Here is a 17,345-nt window from a genome sequence, read left to right as displayed (position 1 = left end):
AAGTGTCAAGCCACTAAATATGCTGTCAGAGGGAAAGAAAAAAAAAAAAGGATTACACTTTAAATTCTGCACTTTTTGTACATAATTTTCAGTGTAACAGATTAAATTATATTGAAGCTTTAAAAAGGGAAACATTCAATGCAACCACAGTGTACTTCTAAAGATTTTGGAAAGGCTGTTATTGGATGCAGCTGCAATTCAATGCTGAATTCCAGTAAGAAAAAACTTACAGGCAGCACTGAACACAACTGATCTGCAGTTTAATTCCACTGCTTTTCCAACAATGAAGAGAATATAAAAAATGCAATTCAGAATTTGTTGGACAAGGAAGCTGGACAGCACTGCCAAGCGGAGTAAAATCCAGGCTATGGAAACCCTCAGCCAAGCCGGTGACTTTGAAAGAAAAGCAAACAAACTTCTGGTTCCAAGGCAAATTTAAACAAAGCAGAGCAACCCATAGCACAGCATTTCCTGCAGCAGAGACACCCATTGCTAACGGGCCTTCGTTACGCATGACACGACAAGCAGCACCCATTCAACCTGAGGGAAGCCCACAGGCTCGCAGGGCCACTGGCTGGCTCTTTGTCACCAAATGCAGCAGGTTGAATGCAGACATCACTGTGATATCCTCACCAACAAAACCAGAGGCAAAGAACAGGGGCAAGAGCTGAGTAGGGAAGAAAAAAAAAAAAAGAAAAGAAAAAAAAAAATGAGAACAAATTAAAACATCAAAAATGTTAAGATACATTCACAGAAAAAAAACAATGCTTACAAGTTATTCAATACCATCACATTCTAAATGCACCTTTCTTAGTAGGTTCCCTCTGCTCCCCCCCATTAAGGTTTCAGTACGTATTACACAGCCTTCTGCGGAGCAGTTTTCTGTGCCACACGTGAGGGAGGGGACATCTTTATTGGAGGCCTTTACAGCAGATGCTTAAGATCCCAAACACTGAGCAATGTGGGGCAGCAACCTGTGCGGTCACAAGTGGGGAGGCCCTGAGGGGCAGCGCTTGTGGCCCAAGCTAGATGGCAGAACTCCTGTTTTCAACGTGACTTAATATGGGACAGAGCCAATGGGCAGGATTTCCCTTTTTGTTTTGTTAAAATAAAAGCAAGCTCCACATTTCTGAATGGTGAGCGCAAGAAATCAGTCACCGCTAAAAATTGTTCTTTTGATGACTTGTGTGAAGAACGTGACATCTTACTGCAATAAACTCGCCAGATATCTCAAACCCACGACTTCTTGTTTTAAAGGCAGGAAATAATTTGCATTGTAAACTGTCTGTAAGATATATTTAAACAACCTTCTGGCCAGTTTAAATATAGAAAACAGAGAGAGACGGCACTCGCAAGGTTTTCTTTGGGACGGATTTAACAAGTAATTGTCTCATTTCCCTGTGATGGGAGGGAGGACACGCAGCTGCCCGGCAGCATGGCTGCAGCAGGGGATGCGGCACCAGGATGCGAGCCGGCCCCACAAGGCAGCACAGCACTCAGTGATGCTGGAGGAGCAGGCCAAGGTCAGGCAGTGAGGCACAAGCATGGCTCCCTCTGAGGGCCTCCCCGCCATGTGGGCCTCAGCACCAGGCCCGCACTGGGCATGGTTTCATGGCGGGCATTTCCTGAGGGAGGGGGTAGGCGATCACAGCCTCTTCCGACCCCCGAGCAAGCAAACGCGTAGCGCACGGTGATGTATGTTACCGCATCGCTCTGGAGTATATCTGAGGGAAAACTGCTTGTATTAACATGCCTGAACTCTGACTTCTCCAAACTAAACTCGCTGCAAAACCAAAACATTTTTGTGTTACTAAATGGAGGCAAAGAGGAGGGGGAAGGTAAGTACTGCACAATGAACAGCCTGAGAGAGCCATTAAACATAAATAAACATGTCATTTTCACGAGTGACTGCAGGACCGGTTTAAAAAAAATAGAAAATAAAAAAAAAAAAAAAGGAAAAAAATTCCTCCAGAGCAGACTACCGACTAATAAAAGATCAAAGGTCTGTCCGTAACAAACACTACCAATAAAAATGGGGCTTTTTCTTTTTCCCAGCGACCTTCGCTGCCAGGAATAAAGTGCGCAGTGAAAGCGTAATTACCCGGCTGGGCTGCAGCCTCGCCGCGCTCCCGCAGCCAGCCATAAAACCTTCCCACCCTGCCCGGCAGCGCAGGCCTGCCGGCCGTGGCCATCTGGCTTGTGTCAGTGCTGGCGAGGCCGGCGGGAAGCACAGCACTGAAGTCACCACGCGGGTCAGCTGGGGAACAAAGGCACATTTTGCCCTTCAAAAGCTGGGGTGCCCCAGCAGCGGGGCCCTCAGCCCGCTGGCGGGGTGATTTATGGCTGCAAAGATCCTGCTCTTACTGAGATAGGCCGGCCCCATCTAGCGGTAGGCACCGAAAGAAGGGCTTGAGAAGGGAGGCACAGCCAGTTGACCACCATTCGCCCAACTCCAAGCCAGGCCAGTGGGGCTCCTCATCTCTACAAGGCCGTGCCAAAGCCCAGGCCAAGGAGACGTGCTGGCCATTTGGCATCACAAGAGCTCCTGGGCTCTGGAGGCAAAGGTGGGTTGTGGGGAACGGCCCCAGGGTGCCAAAAGTCACACCCTGCCCTGCCTGTGTACGGGCATGTGCTGAGCAAAGTCCTGACCACAAGCACAGCAAGGACATCTGGTCCCCAAGGCTGACGTTCACGTCGCGTCACAGCTCTGCACTCACTGCTGGGCTACAGACCACCAGCTGCTTCAGCAGGGACTGTGTGTCAGCAGAGCTCACCATGCAGCTTCCTGACAGCTCAGCACAGCCAAACCCGGCAGCACACAAACCTTCTGTGCCTGTTGCTTCAACGGGGAGCATTCTCCCCTCTGTTGGAGGCCAGAATGCCAAAAGGTAGACAGAATTAGTCCTCTCCCACCAGCTTCTCACAGAGAAGCCTTACACCTGTCTATGAAACATCTCCCAATGCAGCTGGCTGTGAGCATCTGACATAGCCTGAGGGCAGGGGGAACACAAATGCACCATCACAGCTCTGCCATTCATCAGTCCCATCGCATGCTCCATCAAGCCATCAAACCTGCTTCTTTGTGGCACTGAATTTACTTCTCTGCATCAAAACTGTTCTCCTCCACCCTTTTGTGAGAAGTAAACAGAACCGTAACTCCCTCAAGTGTCAGCAGTTTAGAGGAAATTACGTGAATTTGCCAAGGATTAGAAAATAGATCTTGACCTCTTGAAAATGTCAAATATTTCAGCATTCACCAAAATGTTGTTATTTAGTCTCGACTATTTGTAAAGACTTGGAGAATATATAAGTCCTGAAAGCCCAATAAAATATAACTGAGCATTCACAGAAGTATTTTATTGCAGTTAATATATTTTATTCTTTTATCGCTGACGTTTTGATTGCTATTTTTCCTTACTCTGTACACTACAGCCGTACCCAGTAGTTTCAAGTAGGCTCGGGACCTCCCGGTGCTTTGTTCTGCATATACAGAACAAAAATCCCTGCTGCAGGGTGCTTACAAGTGCAAGATTAAAAGCTGCTTGTAAAGAATTAGGAAAGAGAAGAATAAAGGCAAAACCATTACTATTGATGAATTTGGTGTGCGGGTGCTTAACAGCCCTGCCTGCTGATACCAAGATCAGTTTGATAGAGAACAGCAGTGATGTAGTCTCGCCAGGTCAGACCTTTCCTCTGCTCTTTCAAAACCTATATGCTTCAACAGCTTTAGGAACTGGGTTTGCATTTCAGCTCTATTAGACAGAAACCAACAGAGCTCAACAAACACAGGAATGAGGCACCACCCTGAAGTATTGTTGCCGGTGTTTAACCTCAGGTGCTACACCCGCTTGGTGTCCCTCCATAGTTTAACTAAGCCTCCTGGAACCCTTTCCCTGCACTTCCTCCTTTAACGAAGTACAGAAAGGGGCAGCAGGGGGTGTACAACTGCCCGGCTTTTGTGATATGGGCACAACGCTCAGTGATACCTTGTAAAACCTGTAAATAACACTCATACCAGTCTAGTGGCAGCCATGTCATTACATGGGACTGCAACCCAGGAAAGCCTTTGTTTTAGGATGCTGACATCCTAATGTTGACAGATGGTGAAGTACTGCCAGCTTTCAGAAACTTCTATATCCTCAAACTGGAAACATTGGAAGAATGTTAGGGCCCAAAATAAAATACAATAAAAACCCAACACATAACCATAACTGTTAAAAAACAAATAGAGAAATTTCTCTGCGAGAGGGACAAGTTGAGAGATAAGATTCTGGTATGATCACATCTTGCCTTTAAGAGCTGCCAGAGAAACACCAAGGAACCCATAACACTGTTGTTTTACCTTCTTCTGTATTTAATATTTCTCCTGAAAACTCAGGTCTGGAATTCCCCAAAGTGACATGAGAACCCCAGCTCTCACAAGAAACATGTGAAGCTGTGGCCCTTTAGTAATAAATTAAAAATTAGCAGTAAAGCAACTGGGCACCAATTCTTAAGGGAACAATCTTTTTTTCTTGCACCAATAATGAGACCTCAATAGTGTGAGACTTTGACTTGTTTCCAGCCCCTCCTCCCCAGCCCCAAGTCTCTGGCCCCACTCTGCGGACAGGAAACAATTACAGATCCCTACATGTTCGCCACAGAGCCAGGCTCCTATGGCAGGAATTTCAGAGTCACTGGACAAAGCAAAGGAGCAAAAACGCTGCCAGGCTGGAGAAACTCAAACAACTAGGAGTCAGAAGCAAAGGCCTGTGAGTTTTCTATAGTCAAGTGCTACAGTAACAAGTTCGTTTTAATTAGTATTTGTTTCGCTAAGTTTCTCCAGTCTCCACAAGTTCCTGCTTGGCTATTAATACATGTTGCAAAAGTTCAATGATTAGTATAAAATACTTCAGTCATTAGCAGCTAACAATATGCAGCAAAACATCGGCTAACTAAAGAGGCATAAAACATCTGAAAAGAAACTAGTTGTGTTGGCTATCCAGGAATGCAAAAGAACTGTAGCATTTAATTTGTGTGCTTGTACATTTTATTTTTCTCTCCTCCTCCTCATAAAATACAAGCGTCTCAATTAAAGCCACACAAGTCAGAAGCACTCAACCTGAATTCCCACATCACTTTTAACACTCTCAATTAAAGCATGTTCTCCATAGCTGTTTGCACTGGAATGTGCAAACTAGATGTCAATCCAGTCTACTTTTAGGAAGTTTACATTGCACCCAGATAAAAGAGGTCATTACTGCCATATCCCATAATATCTGAGTGGAAAACCAGGAAATGTCAAGCTTTAAGCTCGAAGTTACTACTACTACCACTAGAAAGGAGCGTAGGCAGTGAAGTTCAAAGCCTACTGGTCAACTCACTCTCACATGAAATGGGAAAATACAGCCCAACCTAGCAATGCTATTGGCGTATTATTTACATATGCCAGTAATACTGCCAACATTCATTGCTTTAACAGTGACACTTAAGAGATGAGACTCCCACAACCAGTTTTAGATCCTCGTACAGACTAAAATGTTCATCTTTTAAACCAGGTAATCCAGATTCTCAAACCCTTGCTTGCAATTCAGTGTAATCTCACTGATTTCAACACCTGAAAAGGTCTGAAAACTTGCCAAGTGAGGAGGCACTACTTTGTGTGGCTGTGAGTTTGCATTCATATTAGAACAGCCATCCAGAAAAGTGATTTGTAAGAGGAAAACCTCTGAGCAGAGAATGAAGAGCTATATTTAATTTTCATTTCATTCCTGAATGGAACTAACATTCTCTCTAGTATCAGCTGCCAAAGATGGGAAGCTCCCAGCCCCTTACAGGAATGTGCCTTGTTGGCTGGACTGGGACATATCCTAGCTCCCATCTCTGGCTTGTGAAAAACCAAGCAGTCTGCCAGTAACACGTTGGTGTGACAGGGTAACAGAAGCTCCACAGGTGTGTCCAGGGAGCAGAACAAGAAGGCAGGAGACAAGAGGGGATAATCATAGCAAATGCTTTTTTGAATGTTGCACGCTTGTAGAAAAACAAGAGGGGGAAAGCACTCGAATCTGAGGAAGTGAGAGAACCCCAACAAGTAGGAGGGCAGAGGACCTGTTCTGATAAAGGCAGAGCTGGGAGCCCCTGAGCCCCGCATGCGTTCCCACAGCTTCCATTGCCAGACTGCCTCCCAACAGCTCCGGCTACCAATACTTCCCAAAGGAGGGCCAACATAGATTGGTTGGGATTTTCTCCCATCCCTTTCTCTTCCTCCCAGATCTGATGCACTAAAATAGCATCGCTCTGCTCTGTTGCACTTTTGGTTTCCCTGCCTTGGTCGCCTGCCAGCACTCAGCACATTCCTTGTATGGCAGCGAGTTTATAACCATGGCAGTCATAAACTTTTTGTAAATGGGTCTTTTCTGAGAATCATCATCATCTTTTCAACATCTTGAAAGATATCTAATCTTTTTCCATTCCAGGCAGTCCTTTCCAGTGCACTGGTAAAGGATTAATTGCTTGTGGTGCTTACAGGATGAGATACAAGTGTTCTGGAAATAACCTTTTAATTTAACAGTTCCTACTGGCTAAGCCTGAAAGCTTTTTGCTTTGCTCACCAGTGAAATATTCATTGTCAGTACTAAAAGAAAATAGGCTGTGACCCTCCCAAGACATGGGCTACTGCCATGCAGGGGGTTTGCCCCAGAGGCAGCCAGCACTGGGGGCACAGTGACTGCTTTTACTGCCAGCCAGCTTTCGGGAGGTATGTTCTCCCCTTCCACCAGTACTTGCCATGTCAAGCTTAGAAGCACAGAAGAACTAACAGGCTTTCTCATCTCTCTATTTTTAATTCAGGACAAATCCCAAACAACATTTACCATGAGGTGAATCAAATTTCTTTTCTTAGCAGTGAACAGAAGCACTTCCATGAAGTGCTCCTTATCTCAAGACTCGAGGGAGAGGAGAGGAGAGGAGAGGAGAGGAGAGGAGAGGGGAGCTCTGCAGAAAGGTGTCCTGCTCTCTGTGTTAGGTGGCGTGACTGCACGTCACACTGACTCAGGTCAGTTATTTCTTTTTTTGCCATCCCAGCTCCTGGAACGGCGTTCCGAGTAAAAGCCACCAGAGCTGCCAGTCTCTCCCGGCAGTCTCCCTTACATGGAAATTTTCTAGAGTCGTGTCTGAAACCGATACCGCTGTTCACCACCGAGAGGAGCCGTCGCCCTGCCTAAGTTTGCACAGTGCCAGGAGCTCCTCCTTCAAGAACAGCCTCGGCATGCAGAAGTCTATGCAGATGTCAACAGAATAGAAGCAGCCTTTAAAAATCTACCTTTGATCACAGACATCGTGTCATGGTATTTAGAACAGCCTTATGAATACACAAGACTTCGGCCTTATATCAAGAAAATAGGTTATAAAAATTAGCATGAAGAAATTTGAATACTGCACAAACAGGAAAGAACTGCTCACAAACAGTACCAGTAACGTTAACCATCCTAAAAACAAGGAACCTTTAAGCAGTCAAACTAAAAGCAATCAAATTAAAAACACATCCAGTCCATACCACAAAGATGCTCCTCTAAGTAAAATAGGATTTCTCCGGTCTCCGCCGGCCACAGAGGTCCTTCTAGTTGTAAGGAGCGCTACAGCTCTGAGGAGACACGACAACAAACAGAGCAACAGGAGTATTCACTTTACACTGCTAGTGCTCTTTAAACATGTGGCAGTTAAAGAATGGATAAACAGAGCATTTTTAATATATATATATATTTACATAGATGTGCTGCACCTCTAGATATCCTAATATCAGTTCATAAGCAAAAGAAATACTAATATGTAGCTGAATATCTCATTTGAATCCTTGTTTTGGTTTCTTCTCTTTCGTTTTCTCACAGATGCTCAGAATGTGAGGGTGCCTATTCCAAAATCTAGCAAGCCTTACAGTTTTGCAGAGCGACCCCAATTGAATTCCAAACACAAACAGCCCCGCAGCCCCAGCAAAATGTGCTCACCTGGAGATCACAGATGCCTCGGGTCGCCCCACAGCACAGCGTTACAAGCAGATTGGAGCCTCCTGGGGCCGGGCACATCCCCTGCCCACTGCAGGGCTGGCTGCTGTTGCTGCCAGCCCACTCTGTGCCAGCCAGCCTGTGCCCTGCCCCCTGTTCCTAAGGGGGGCACAGGTGTGTTTGCTCAGAGTGTTCGCTTCTTTCCTCAGCCTTCTGGAAGCTCAAGGCTTCCAAGTCCCCACGAGGATCTATAATCCAATGGAAATTTGGGTGTTTTCCTTGCATAAGCCACTCTGAAAAGTGACATCTGCCCCAGATCCCTCAGCAGTGACACGGGCCTATCACACGCACGCAGCTCCCTCCCTGCTTCCCCAGACTTAATTAAGCCTTGCCCCAAAATGCTGCTTGCTGTTGTCCTACATGGAGTTCTGCTCCACAAAGAGAGCACTGCAATTAAAACCCCATGCATCATTTTCTCTCCCTTTGGCCCTGATATCTCACACCAAGATGGGAAACCCCCTGTGAAGCTGTCATGCCTGGACTCCATAAACATTCAGCAAGCATCAATGTATGTCAATGGGAGCAATGTTTTCCACATGGAGGAATTCAGTTCCATACCTTTCCTTTGCAGACACTTCCATGTTCAGATGGCATTGTGTCACAGTGCCCCTCTGCTGCCATCTGTCACACAGCAATAACATGTAACGGGATATTGGTGGGAAGGTTCAGCCTCTACAGCCGTACCACCGACATCCACCCCTGACAGCGTAAGCCAACACAATAACGCAGGAGGAGCAGCCCTTGTATTTATTGTGTGTTATTTTTACATCACTTGTATAAATGTGCAGAAGGTTTGATAATTTCTGCAGGGTCTCATTCTGCCTTCAGAAATGCCAGAAGTGCCAGCCCCAGGCAGTAAATCACATGAACAGAGAGAACGAAAGAGGAGCAGATGGAGGTGAATAGTTCCAACCCCACTGACTGCTGGTAACTCAAAGACCAGCGCTCAGGACAGCAGTGGCACTTGGTTTCATGACCACTGAAAATGTTCCTAGCACCACCATGCACATTCACAGGTCTGGGGTTGGCTCTGCTGAGGCAGCTCAAGGGCATCTCAACCCATGGCACAAACAAGCCCTTATTTGGGCTGAGCAATACAGGACGGGCAGAAGTTTGAGACACAAAAACTACAAGCGTCACATACCTCTCCCATTGCAATGCCACAGAGCTGGTTAACCACCAGCACAACTAGTAGAAACCACCATCAAACTAGTATATGCTTTCTTTTCTACAAGCAGGAGGAAAGCAGCACATCCAACAGATCTCAAATATAATACACTTTTTGGTAGAGCTCCTAGCGGTATTTTCATAAACAGACTGGAGAAGCATCTTCCTTCTGGATCATGGCACCACAGCTTGGGAATGCCGTGGGCTGCCAGGCTGGGAGAACACCCCAATGAGCTGCCAAGGGCCCGGCTTTGATCAGCACTTCTCCTGCTGCTGGGACCTGCAAACACTCCTATTGAAAACTGCAGACACCAAATGGAAGGATCATACAGCACCCCAAAGAGCCCAGCAGAACTCAGCATGATCCTCGGGAAGTGGATAAAAATGTATTATGTTAATTCATACGCAGCAAAGCAACAAAAAGCTTCCCTCCCTCAGGCAGCTCTGCGAGGGCACTCTGAGGCTCTTGCACAGTACCTGCAGTAACCCTACCCAGTGTGATTCCACACTGCTCCAGCAGCTCTGTGCAGCTCAGCACCTCTCTGAAGTCCAGAAGCAAGTAGCAAAGCTGCCTTGAGCTTTTGTATGCAGAGTGCCAAGCTCTGTGCAAGACTGGAAACCAGCAGCGCCTGGTGCTTCCCTTGGAGCCAGACACTAATTGTCTGCAGGAGCCAGGGCAAAGCATGTCCCCTATATTTCTCTTATGGAAATGTGTTTTAATAAGACACGCTATCAGCATGGAGTATCCTTCCACTGATTCGAATCCTGTGAAAAATAGGAAGAACTAAGGATACAGTCCAAAAGCACAGTTCCCACAGCAAGCAGTCAGAGACTAAGGCTCTCTGCCCAACAGCACTGACTTTCTTTTCCTGCAGCCTTAAGAAAGCAGAGATGATTAAAATACAAAAAATCCCTTTATCTGGGAAGCTTCTGCTATGCATCCTGGGCCCGAATGTCACAGAGCTGCCTGGATCTCCTTGACCCTTCTGCCCTTCCCAAGCCAACAGCAGCATGCCTGCTACCCACAGCCCTACAGGAGCCAAGACTCACCAGCTGCTCTGCCAGCCCTGCCCTCAGGCTCACCACTGGCTCAGCACACAGCTGGACTCGAGAGGGTCCAGCAACTCCACATCAGATCAATGCTTGCTCAATACAGGCTCCATGCTCTGGAAGCAGACATGGAAATCCTAAAGCTAGGCTCACTGTGCTGCCAAATGCCATCATGTGGACTAAGAACAACACCCATGTGAACTCGACCCCAGGCAACCAGCTGCACAGAACCCTTCAGCAGAGCAGTGGTGCAAATGACCCACACTTTGCCTGCCTGCATTTGGAGGCGCAGCACAGTCAAGATCAAGGTGCTGGGAAACAGAGCTTGGTAAGAACAGGGAATGGAGCTTGGCAAGAACAGGGCAATGCTTATCTGGGCAGGGCATGTTCTGGACTGCTTTCTTTTGGCATTGACTGGCATGGATCGCTTCCTCAGGAAGCTGCTGAGATGCCCTGGGTTGATTTCTTTTTCCTACTCACATTGTGTAGCCCAAGTGAAACTGATGGCATTTGGCAGTCCCTTCCCCAGAGCTATTGTTGTTTCCTGGCAGCGGGGCTTTGTTTTCCATCAGGTGGAAGACGAAGGCGTGTTCCCTGTTTGGAGGAACATGGAGTTATAAAGCTCCCTGGGGGCATAATTCCAAGCGCCACACACAGCGTCATTCTTAGGAGTTCTTGGACATGACAGCACTTCCCTACAACACAATACATGAGCACACTATGTACGCTTTGCTACACCGCTGTCTGTGTTTCAAAGATATCATTAATCCCCGTGTTCAGACGCCACCAAACAGAGAGCACAAACTCAGCTCAGCATTAGTCCTGTCTTCAGACTTGATGCAACACTCAAAAGCTGAATCATGTTTCAACACAAAACTGACTGGAAACGTCATTCTCAGTGCTCCCTATAAATAAAGTACTTGTGCCATTAATCACCTTACAGAACATGCTATGCCAAAACCTAAGTCTAAGCAGCACAAGTGTGTTAGCACCGTGCAAGTTTAAGCACTGCCCTTGTCGGGTTTGGGGTAGCATTGTTTGAGCTCCTCAGGTTCTAAAGCCCTCACTGAGAAAAGCCTCTTTATGCCCAGGAACAGTGCTGGATTGTGTGGCTGTCAGATAATGCCATTGGAATGGAGCTGTTACATGAGAACCAGAAGGCTGGAGCAAAGGAAAGAAATTACCATTTCCAATTGCCTCATCGTGAATGGAGATCCCAAAGAATTCTCACAGCCTGTTTTCAGACAACACCTAAGGATCGCATCCTCACAAGGGAAAGACACAAAAGTCCCCTCTAATCTCAGAATGTCACTCTACACCCTCTGGCAGAACAAGAGATGTTCAGTTCTCTGGCTGAGAACTGAACATCCTCCCAAGTGTGAGCAAAGCATCTGGAAGACCATAGTGCAGCCCTGCAGAAGCAGTGAGGGAAGGGAGAGCTCACCTGCAGCCCCTTCTTGCTCTACAAGACACTACAGAATGAACACCCTAAAGGCTGGCAGGTTCTTCAGGTTTTGTTTTTACGTTTCAAAGCGCTCCTGTTCATGTAGATAAAGTTGCCTCTATATAAATCCATGTATGGACACAAGTATTCCAGAGCAACAGACACCCTCCGGCCTCGGAGCCTGTTTCCAAAACATGGAAAATAGAAGATTCTATTCCCTACCTATGACTGAAGTTGCTCATTGCTTAAACACTGATCTGTAATGAGGACGCTCTGAATGACGCAGCCCAACAGAGCCTCTGACAATTGGATGGCTGTCCCGCACTTGTAGCCACGCCAATGGATGCAGACAGCAGACTTCTTAACCTCTGGCTGAGAAGATTAAATCCTTATCAGCGAGATCTCTTCTCCCCCTTCTCCCTCCCGCTCCCCTCTGCTGTACAGTACAGCCAGCAGCATAACAGAGGAACCTTAGCAATACACCTAAAAGGGAAATTTGATTTTCTAGCATTGCTCAGGCACAAAACAGGCCAGGCTTTCAGTGCCACAAACAGGTATCGCCTTACAAAGCCGCCTGAATGCAAGCAGGCAAACAAAATCCTCCCGTGCCTTCATGAATATCAGGGCAAAACACCAAGTGTGCGAGTTTCCCTTACCACAGAGCTGAGAGCAGGCGGAAAAAGTGCCTTAACCCAACAACAGCGGGAGGGCAGAGCTTGGAAAAATCAACACGGCTGTTCCGTCAGAAGGTCTTATTTTTGTCAAGGATCAGCTGCTTTATATGGCTCTGTCACCAAATATAGCCACGCTACCCTGTACACAAAGGCACTGTTTTTAAGGATGGCGCTTTTGGAGGAAAACATTGAATTCTTTTTTCCTCTTAAAAGCTCTTCTCAAATAGAGAAACGTCGGGCAGAAAACGCCCAACCAACCACAGCTGAGTTGCGTGCGGCCCAACTCCACCAGGTTCAGTGGATCGGGGAAATCGCCGCACAGCTCCATCCACACCAAACCTCCTTCCACCTGAGTGACAGAATATTCAGCACCTCCGGTGAAGCCTCTCGCCTGACTTAACTCCCGACACAAACTCTACACGGCAATTAAGAAGCGCCGCTCTAAGTGGAGCCGCGTTTCCTTCGACCCTCTGAGCAGCTCGGAGCGGGCGGCAGATGAGGATGACGGAAACCGCTCCCAGAGAGAGTCGCAAAGGGCGCCGCTACCAACCAAATTTGGCAGCGGGGAACCGTGACGAACTGCAAAGGCACGCAGCAGCGCGGCGAGCGGCCGGGAATCCTCCGCTACGAGCGCAGCGAGCACCCGAGTGTGTGCGGCGGGGGGAAGAGCACCAAGCGGCCGTATCGCCTCCGAAGGCGCACGCGGAGCCCGAGCTCCCCTCGGGGCCGGTAGAGCTCCTCGTACTGTGCGGCGAGCAGGCCGTGCCGTCGCCCCGCAGCAGCACAGCGCGGCGGAGCGCAGCAATACGCGGCCGGACGCGGCCCTCCCGCCGGTAAAGCCCCCCGAGGGCTCCCCCGCTCCTCCCCCAGCAGGTGCGGCCCGGCCCCGGCCCGCTGTCCCACCGCCCCTCCCCGACCGCAGCCCCCCGGCCCGCCCTCAGCACGGCGGTGCGGGGCCGGCTCCTACCTGCGGCTCCTGCGGCGGCCGCCAGCGCCAGGACGAGCGCGGAGAGGAGAAGGAGCGGCGGCGCAGCGCGCATAGAGGGGAGGCCCGAGGGAGCGGCGGCCGCGGCTCCAACCCCCCCCTCCGCCCCCCGGGATAGCGGGGACGGGCCCGCCGCACAGGGAAGCATGACGGGAAATTCCTGGGCACCGGCGGCCAACGCCAAATAAGAGCACGGCTGAGCTACTGCCGTGTCCATCCCCATAGCCCTGAGCTACTGCCGTGTCCATCCCCATAGCCCCGAACGGGAGAGAGGCGCCCACAGATGTACGACGTCAGACGTGTGTTAAAAAAAAAACCCTAATAAACCTTTAATTCGAGTCTGGCGGTTTTTACAGGACAGGGTGAGAAATTACAGCAAACATCCCATTCCTCTCAAAGTCTGGTATGATACACGTCCCCCTCCCCTCGTGTGGGAGGGAACACCGGTCAACTTAACAGCTTTAAAGGTAAAAAGAAGCCGCGTAATAGTACATATTACAATAATAATGTACAGTGTTTACAGGAAATATATTTCAGAAGCGAGATGGACGCGGCTGCAGCCAGAGGCGACCTGCGAAAATGCCACAACTATTTTTACATTCACTCTTGGGTCACTAAGGTCAGCTTAACAAGTCACTGCTGCACAAAGATACAACGCCGTCAGTTTATATACATATATATAGTACATATACATGTATATTATACATATATGTATATAGGAAAAGTCCTCAAAATCTACCAGACCTGGCACAATTCACTTACCCATCAAAAATATGTACTTGTCCTCGGTAAGCGGAATTCTGCGTGGCTGATTATATATTATATATACTCATTATTCATTAGCATCTGAGACATAAAACTGAGGATTTTAAAAGTTCTCGCTTAACAAACTCTCCAATAATAAACATGGTGCCCACAAAAGCACGAAAGTAAGGCACAATAGGATTTCTGTTGCAGAACAGTGTGTGCATCATGTTTACTTCACCATAAGGAAAAAAAAAACGTGCATTATTTGTGCAAGTCCATGCTGCAAATCCATCATATCTACAAAGTAAAGTGAGTTTCAGTCATTTCTTTGGACCGGTGCGCTACCGGTCCCAGTATATCCCTGCCTGTGGGATATTCACCTTGCTGCTTGGATAACGTCATGGTAGGAGTGGGCATTGAAGGAGCCAATCATCTTAGATTCACATCTATGCATCTCAGCAGCAATTTTGCACTTCCAGGCAGATTCCTGCCAAGTTTCCAAGCTCACAATCACAAGATTTACTGTCAGCTGTAACTTCTAGCTCGTGTTGGGCCAAAATGGTGGCACCTTGTAACGTTTTAGAAGGAAACTGCTTCATCAACTTGATCCCAAATGGTATTTTGTCACAGCCCTGGCAATCGGAGTAATAAATACAGCTCTTCACAAAATACTTTTCCGGTATCTGCCAATTGTGTCTTTATTGCTCACAAATTTGAATTGGTTACAATTGGTATCAGACCTCTTCACACAAAATCATAAGGTATTTTGATATAAAACCTATAAAAGATAATTAACCTGTATCTAACGCTTTAAGGTATTCGGCCTCTCGTCACGGTGCAGCCAAACCCATATAAAACATCAGGTTTTGAATAAAATAGGAAGCTTATCCACTGCTTCGACGCAGACATCCTCACTGAACAAAACCAGTTTTGCCACCACCAGCATTTACATTTATATACAAAACCCATCACATCCACATTCAGCTCGTTTTCCCCTCACGCTTCTATGCGACCACTAATGCCAGATTATAACTTCCCCCAGGCCCCAGCTGCAGAAAATTATTATTTTACGGCAAGAGAAAAAAAAAAAACAACTAATATTGAATGAAAAAAAATATATTTTTTTCTTTTTTCTTTTTTTTTCCTTTTTTTTTTTTCCTTTTTTTTTTTAACTTATTCACCATCAGGAACTGTAGGTTGTTCGTTACAAAATACCCACAAGGTTATTTCACAGGAAACTATGGAAATACAGGAAGTCTTCTTTTTCTCCATGCTTTTGTATTATCAAAAAACACCTCTCGGTGCAAAAAAATACAGTCACCACATCTGAAAATGTTGAATGGATTCGGTATTCCACATGCAGAACTTAAATGCATTGCTTTAACGCAGCCCCAGATCGCTTCCTGAAGCTATTTCTCCTTTCCTGTCAGCTCAGTATTACTGCCTCGCTGCTAAGTCCCTTTGGAAACAAGATTTCTGGAACGTTCCATCTTTTATTTAAATCATTAAAGTATTACATACAAAAAGCACTAAAAAAGGAAGACGGCAGCCAAACAGGAATATTCCTGTCGCAAGTAACAGTCCTAGCGGTTGTACAAAGTCTCCTCAGGAACTTCCCTGAGAATGAGTTGTGCCTGTCCGGAGACGGAGATGTGACATAGAGTTCATGTGTTTGTTTGATGGCTTTAGTGGAGTGTTGCAGGTGAGAGCCTGTGGAAAGCGATGGTGGTATCGATCTAGTCGCAGGTATTTCACTGTTACCAGCTTTCCTGTAAGGCGAAGAAATACAAAAACACAAGTCCTCTAGTTTACCACTATTACATTTTGCCTCGGGACGTAGCAAACAAACACAAGCACGTTCGTTACAATGAAATTAGCTTACCAGGTGACAAGGGCTACTAGAAAGACAACTTTCATATCTAAGAGAAGTATTGAGCTATAATAAAACACTTGGTCGCTTAAAAGGACTCCTCCAACCGCAACCATCTTCCACCATTTCCACCCACGTTTTGTCACGAACCCCAGTTTCTTACCATCAAACCAAGAGCCATGCAATGCCTTAAAAGCCTTCCCCGCGTACTCCGGAGACAGACACTTGACATATACACAACCCTGCAGCAAGAAGGAGTTTTTGTTAAAGCCCAGCTGACAAGGAGAAATAAAACCATTAAGTTGTAACTGGAAGGACACTCACCTCACGTGAATTTTTGTCCACAGCAATATGAACAATTCCATCGTTATCACTGCATTTCTCCAAGATTGCTTCTTGAATCGCTAAATGCCAGTGATCACCTATTTCCCTAAGCAAACAATAAAAGGCTTCATTATGCACGTCTACTTTGAAGAAGTTACAAAAGCTGACAGAGGAACAAAAGCGTTAACAGCTCTAGCAGCAGGACAGAACACCAGTTTTAAGTATACAGATTATGATTCAGTAGTTTTAATATAAACGCATGTTTTCCCCCCCATCCGCGTGTTTTATTGCTTTGGTTTGCACTACCAGAACATCTCAGGGTATACCAAGTAAAACGTTTGGGGGCTTATCTGAAAGATGTTCCACCACCATTCCCCAACCTCTCCAGAGTTACATGCACAGAACTGTTTATCTGAAGGCCAATGTAAAGTCTACTCATACTTAGTCCAGGGAGAGTAAACATCCTCCTGTCACATTCACCATAATCTCATCCTTGCCAGCCAAGTGGTTTCTTCAGGACTCAACACAACTTTCTGGCATGTGAGACAGACTGAATACTCTAAGCTACCAAATGGTCAAGTCAGTTGGGTCCCATGGTCTGCTTCAGAAAACTCAATCCTATGAACCAAGAGGAACAATCCACACTTTGGGCGCTGCAGCCTGCTATCACCTCCTTCCTATCTGAAGCTGCAAGCAGTCAAAGTCATCGTCCCACACCTACTTAAGACAGGCTGGCTGTTGTTCCATGAAGGACACTCTTCAGCTGGTAATCAGTACTAGCTCAGCTACCATGAGGAGAGCTCACATTGTTACAAATAGGCAATCATCTTTTCCGCTGGTTTGTTGTAAACCAAACATTCTTTTTCCCCAAACACTGCAAGTCGCTCTGCAGTGCTGTACCACAATACTCTGAAGCGCTCATTTCCTGTTTGGAAATGTAAGTATATTATTCACGTACTGTGCTTACTGTGTTTTGTAGACCTGGGACATGAAACATTAACCGCTGTTAATGCGGTTTTTTTTTTTAAGTTCAAAGCAAAAGCAA

At 46.8% G+C, this 17,345-nt stretch overlaps 2 protein-coding genes across 11 annotated transcripts in view; both read right to left on the bottom strand.

The window, feature by feature from the left end:
• MSRB3 (methionine sulfoxide reductase B3) overlaps positions 1–13,608 on the bottom strand; it is a 75,451-nt gene extending 61,843 nt beyond the window's left edge. For 2 of the 8 annotated variants that reach the window (XM_015855680.2, XM_015855688.2), the window contains exons 1-2: positions 10,737–10,781; positions 634–667 (exon numbers count right to left, since the gene is read on the bottom strand). In XM_015855680.2, coding sequence (XP_015711166.1) covers positions 634–667; positions 10,737–10,766 — 64 coding nt within the window. In that variant the 5' untranslated portion in view covers positions 10,767–10,781. Of the gene's footprint in view, positions 1–540; positions 668–7,534; positions 7,622–7,982; positions 8,175–10,736; positions 10,782–13,341 lie in introns of those variants that run through there. The other 6 variants (XM_015855672.2, XM_015855670.2, XM_015855704.2 and 3 more) reach the window with 6 other exon arrangements.
• A 57-nt stretch (positions 13,609–13,665) lies between these two features.
• LEMD3 (LEM domain containing 3) overlaps positions 13,666–17,345 on the bottom strand; it is a 40,427-nt gene continuing 36,747 nt past the window's right edge. For all 3 annotated transcript variants that reach the window (XM_015855614.2, XM_015855633.2, XM_015855623.2), the window contains 3 exons: positions 16,301–16,406; positions 16,140–16,218; positions 13,666–15,875 (listed from right to left, as the gene is read on the bottom strand). In XM_015855614.2, the coding sequence (XP_015711100.1) occupies positions 15,712–15,875; positions 16,140–16,218; positions 16,301–16,406 (349 nt within the window). In that variant the 3' untranslated portion in view covers positions 13,666–15,711. The remainder of the gene's footprint in view (positions 15,876–16,139; positions 16,219–16,300; positions 16,407–17,345) is intronic.

The sequence above is a fragment of the Coturnix japonica genome, chromosome 1 (genome assembly GCF_001577835.2).
Source record: "Coturnix japonica isolate 7356 chromosome 1, Coturnix japonica 2.1, whole genome shotgun sequence".
Taxonomy (NCBI): domain Eukaryota; kingdom Metazoa; phylum Chordata; class Aves; order Galliformes; family Phasianidae; genus Coturnix; species Coturnix japonica.
This window is presented reverse-complemented; position numbering and strand designations above follow the sequence as displayed.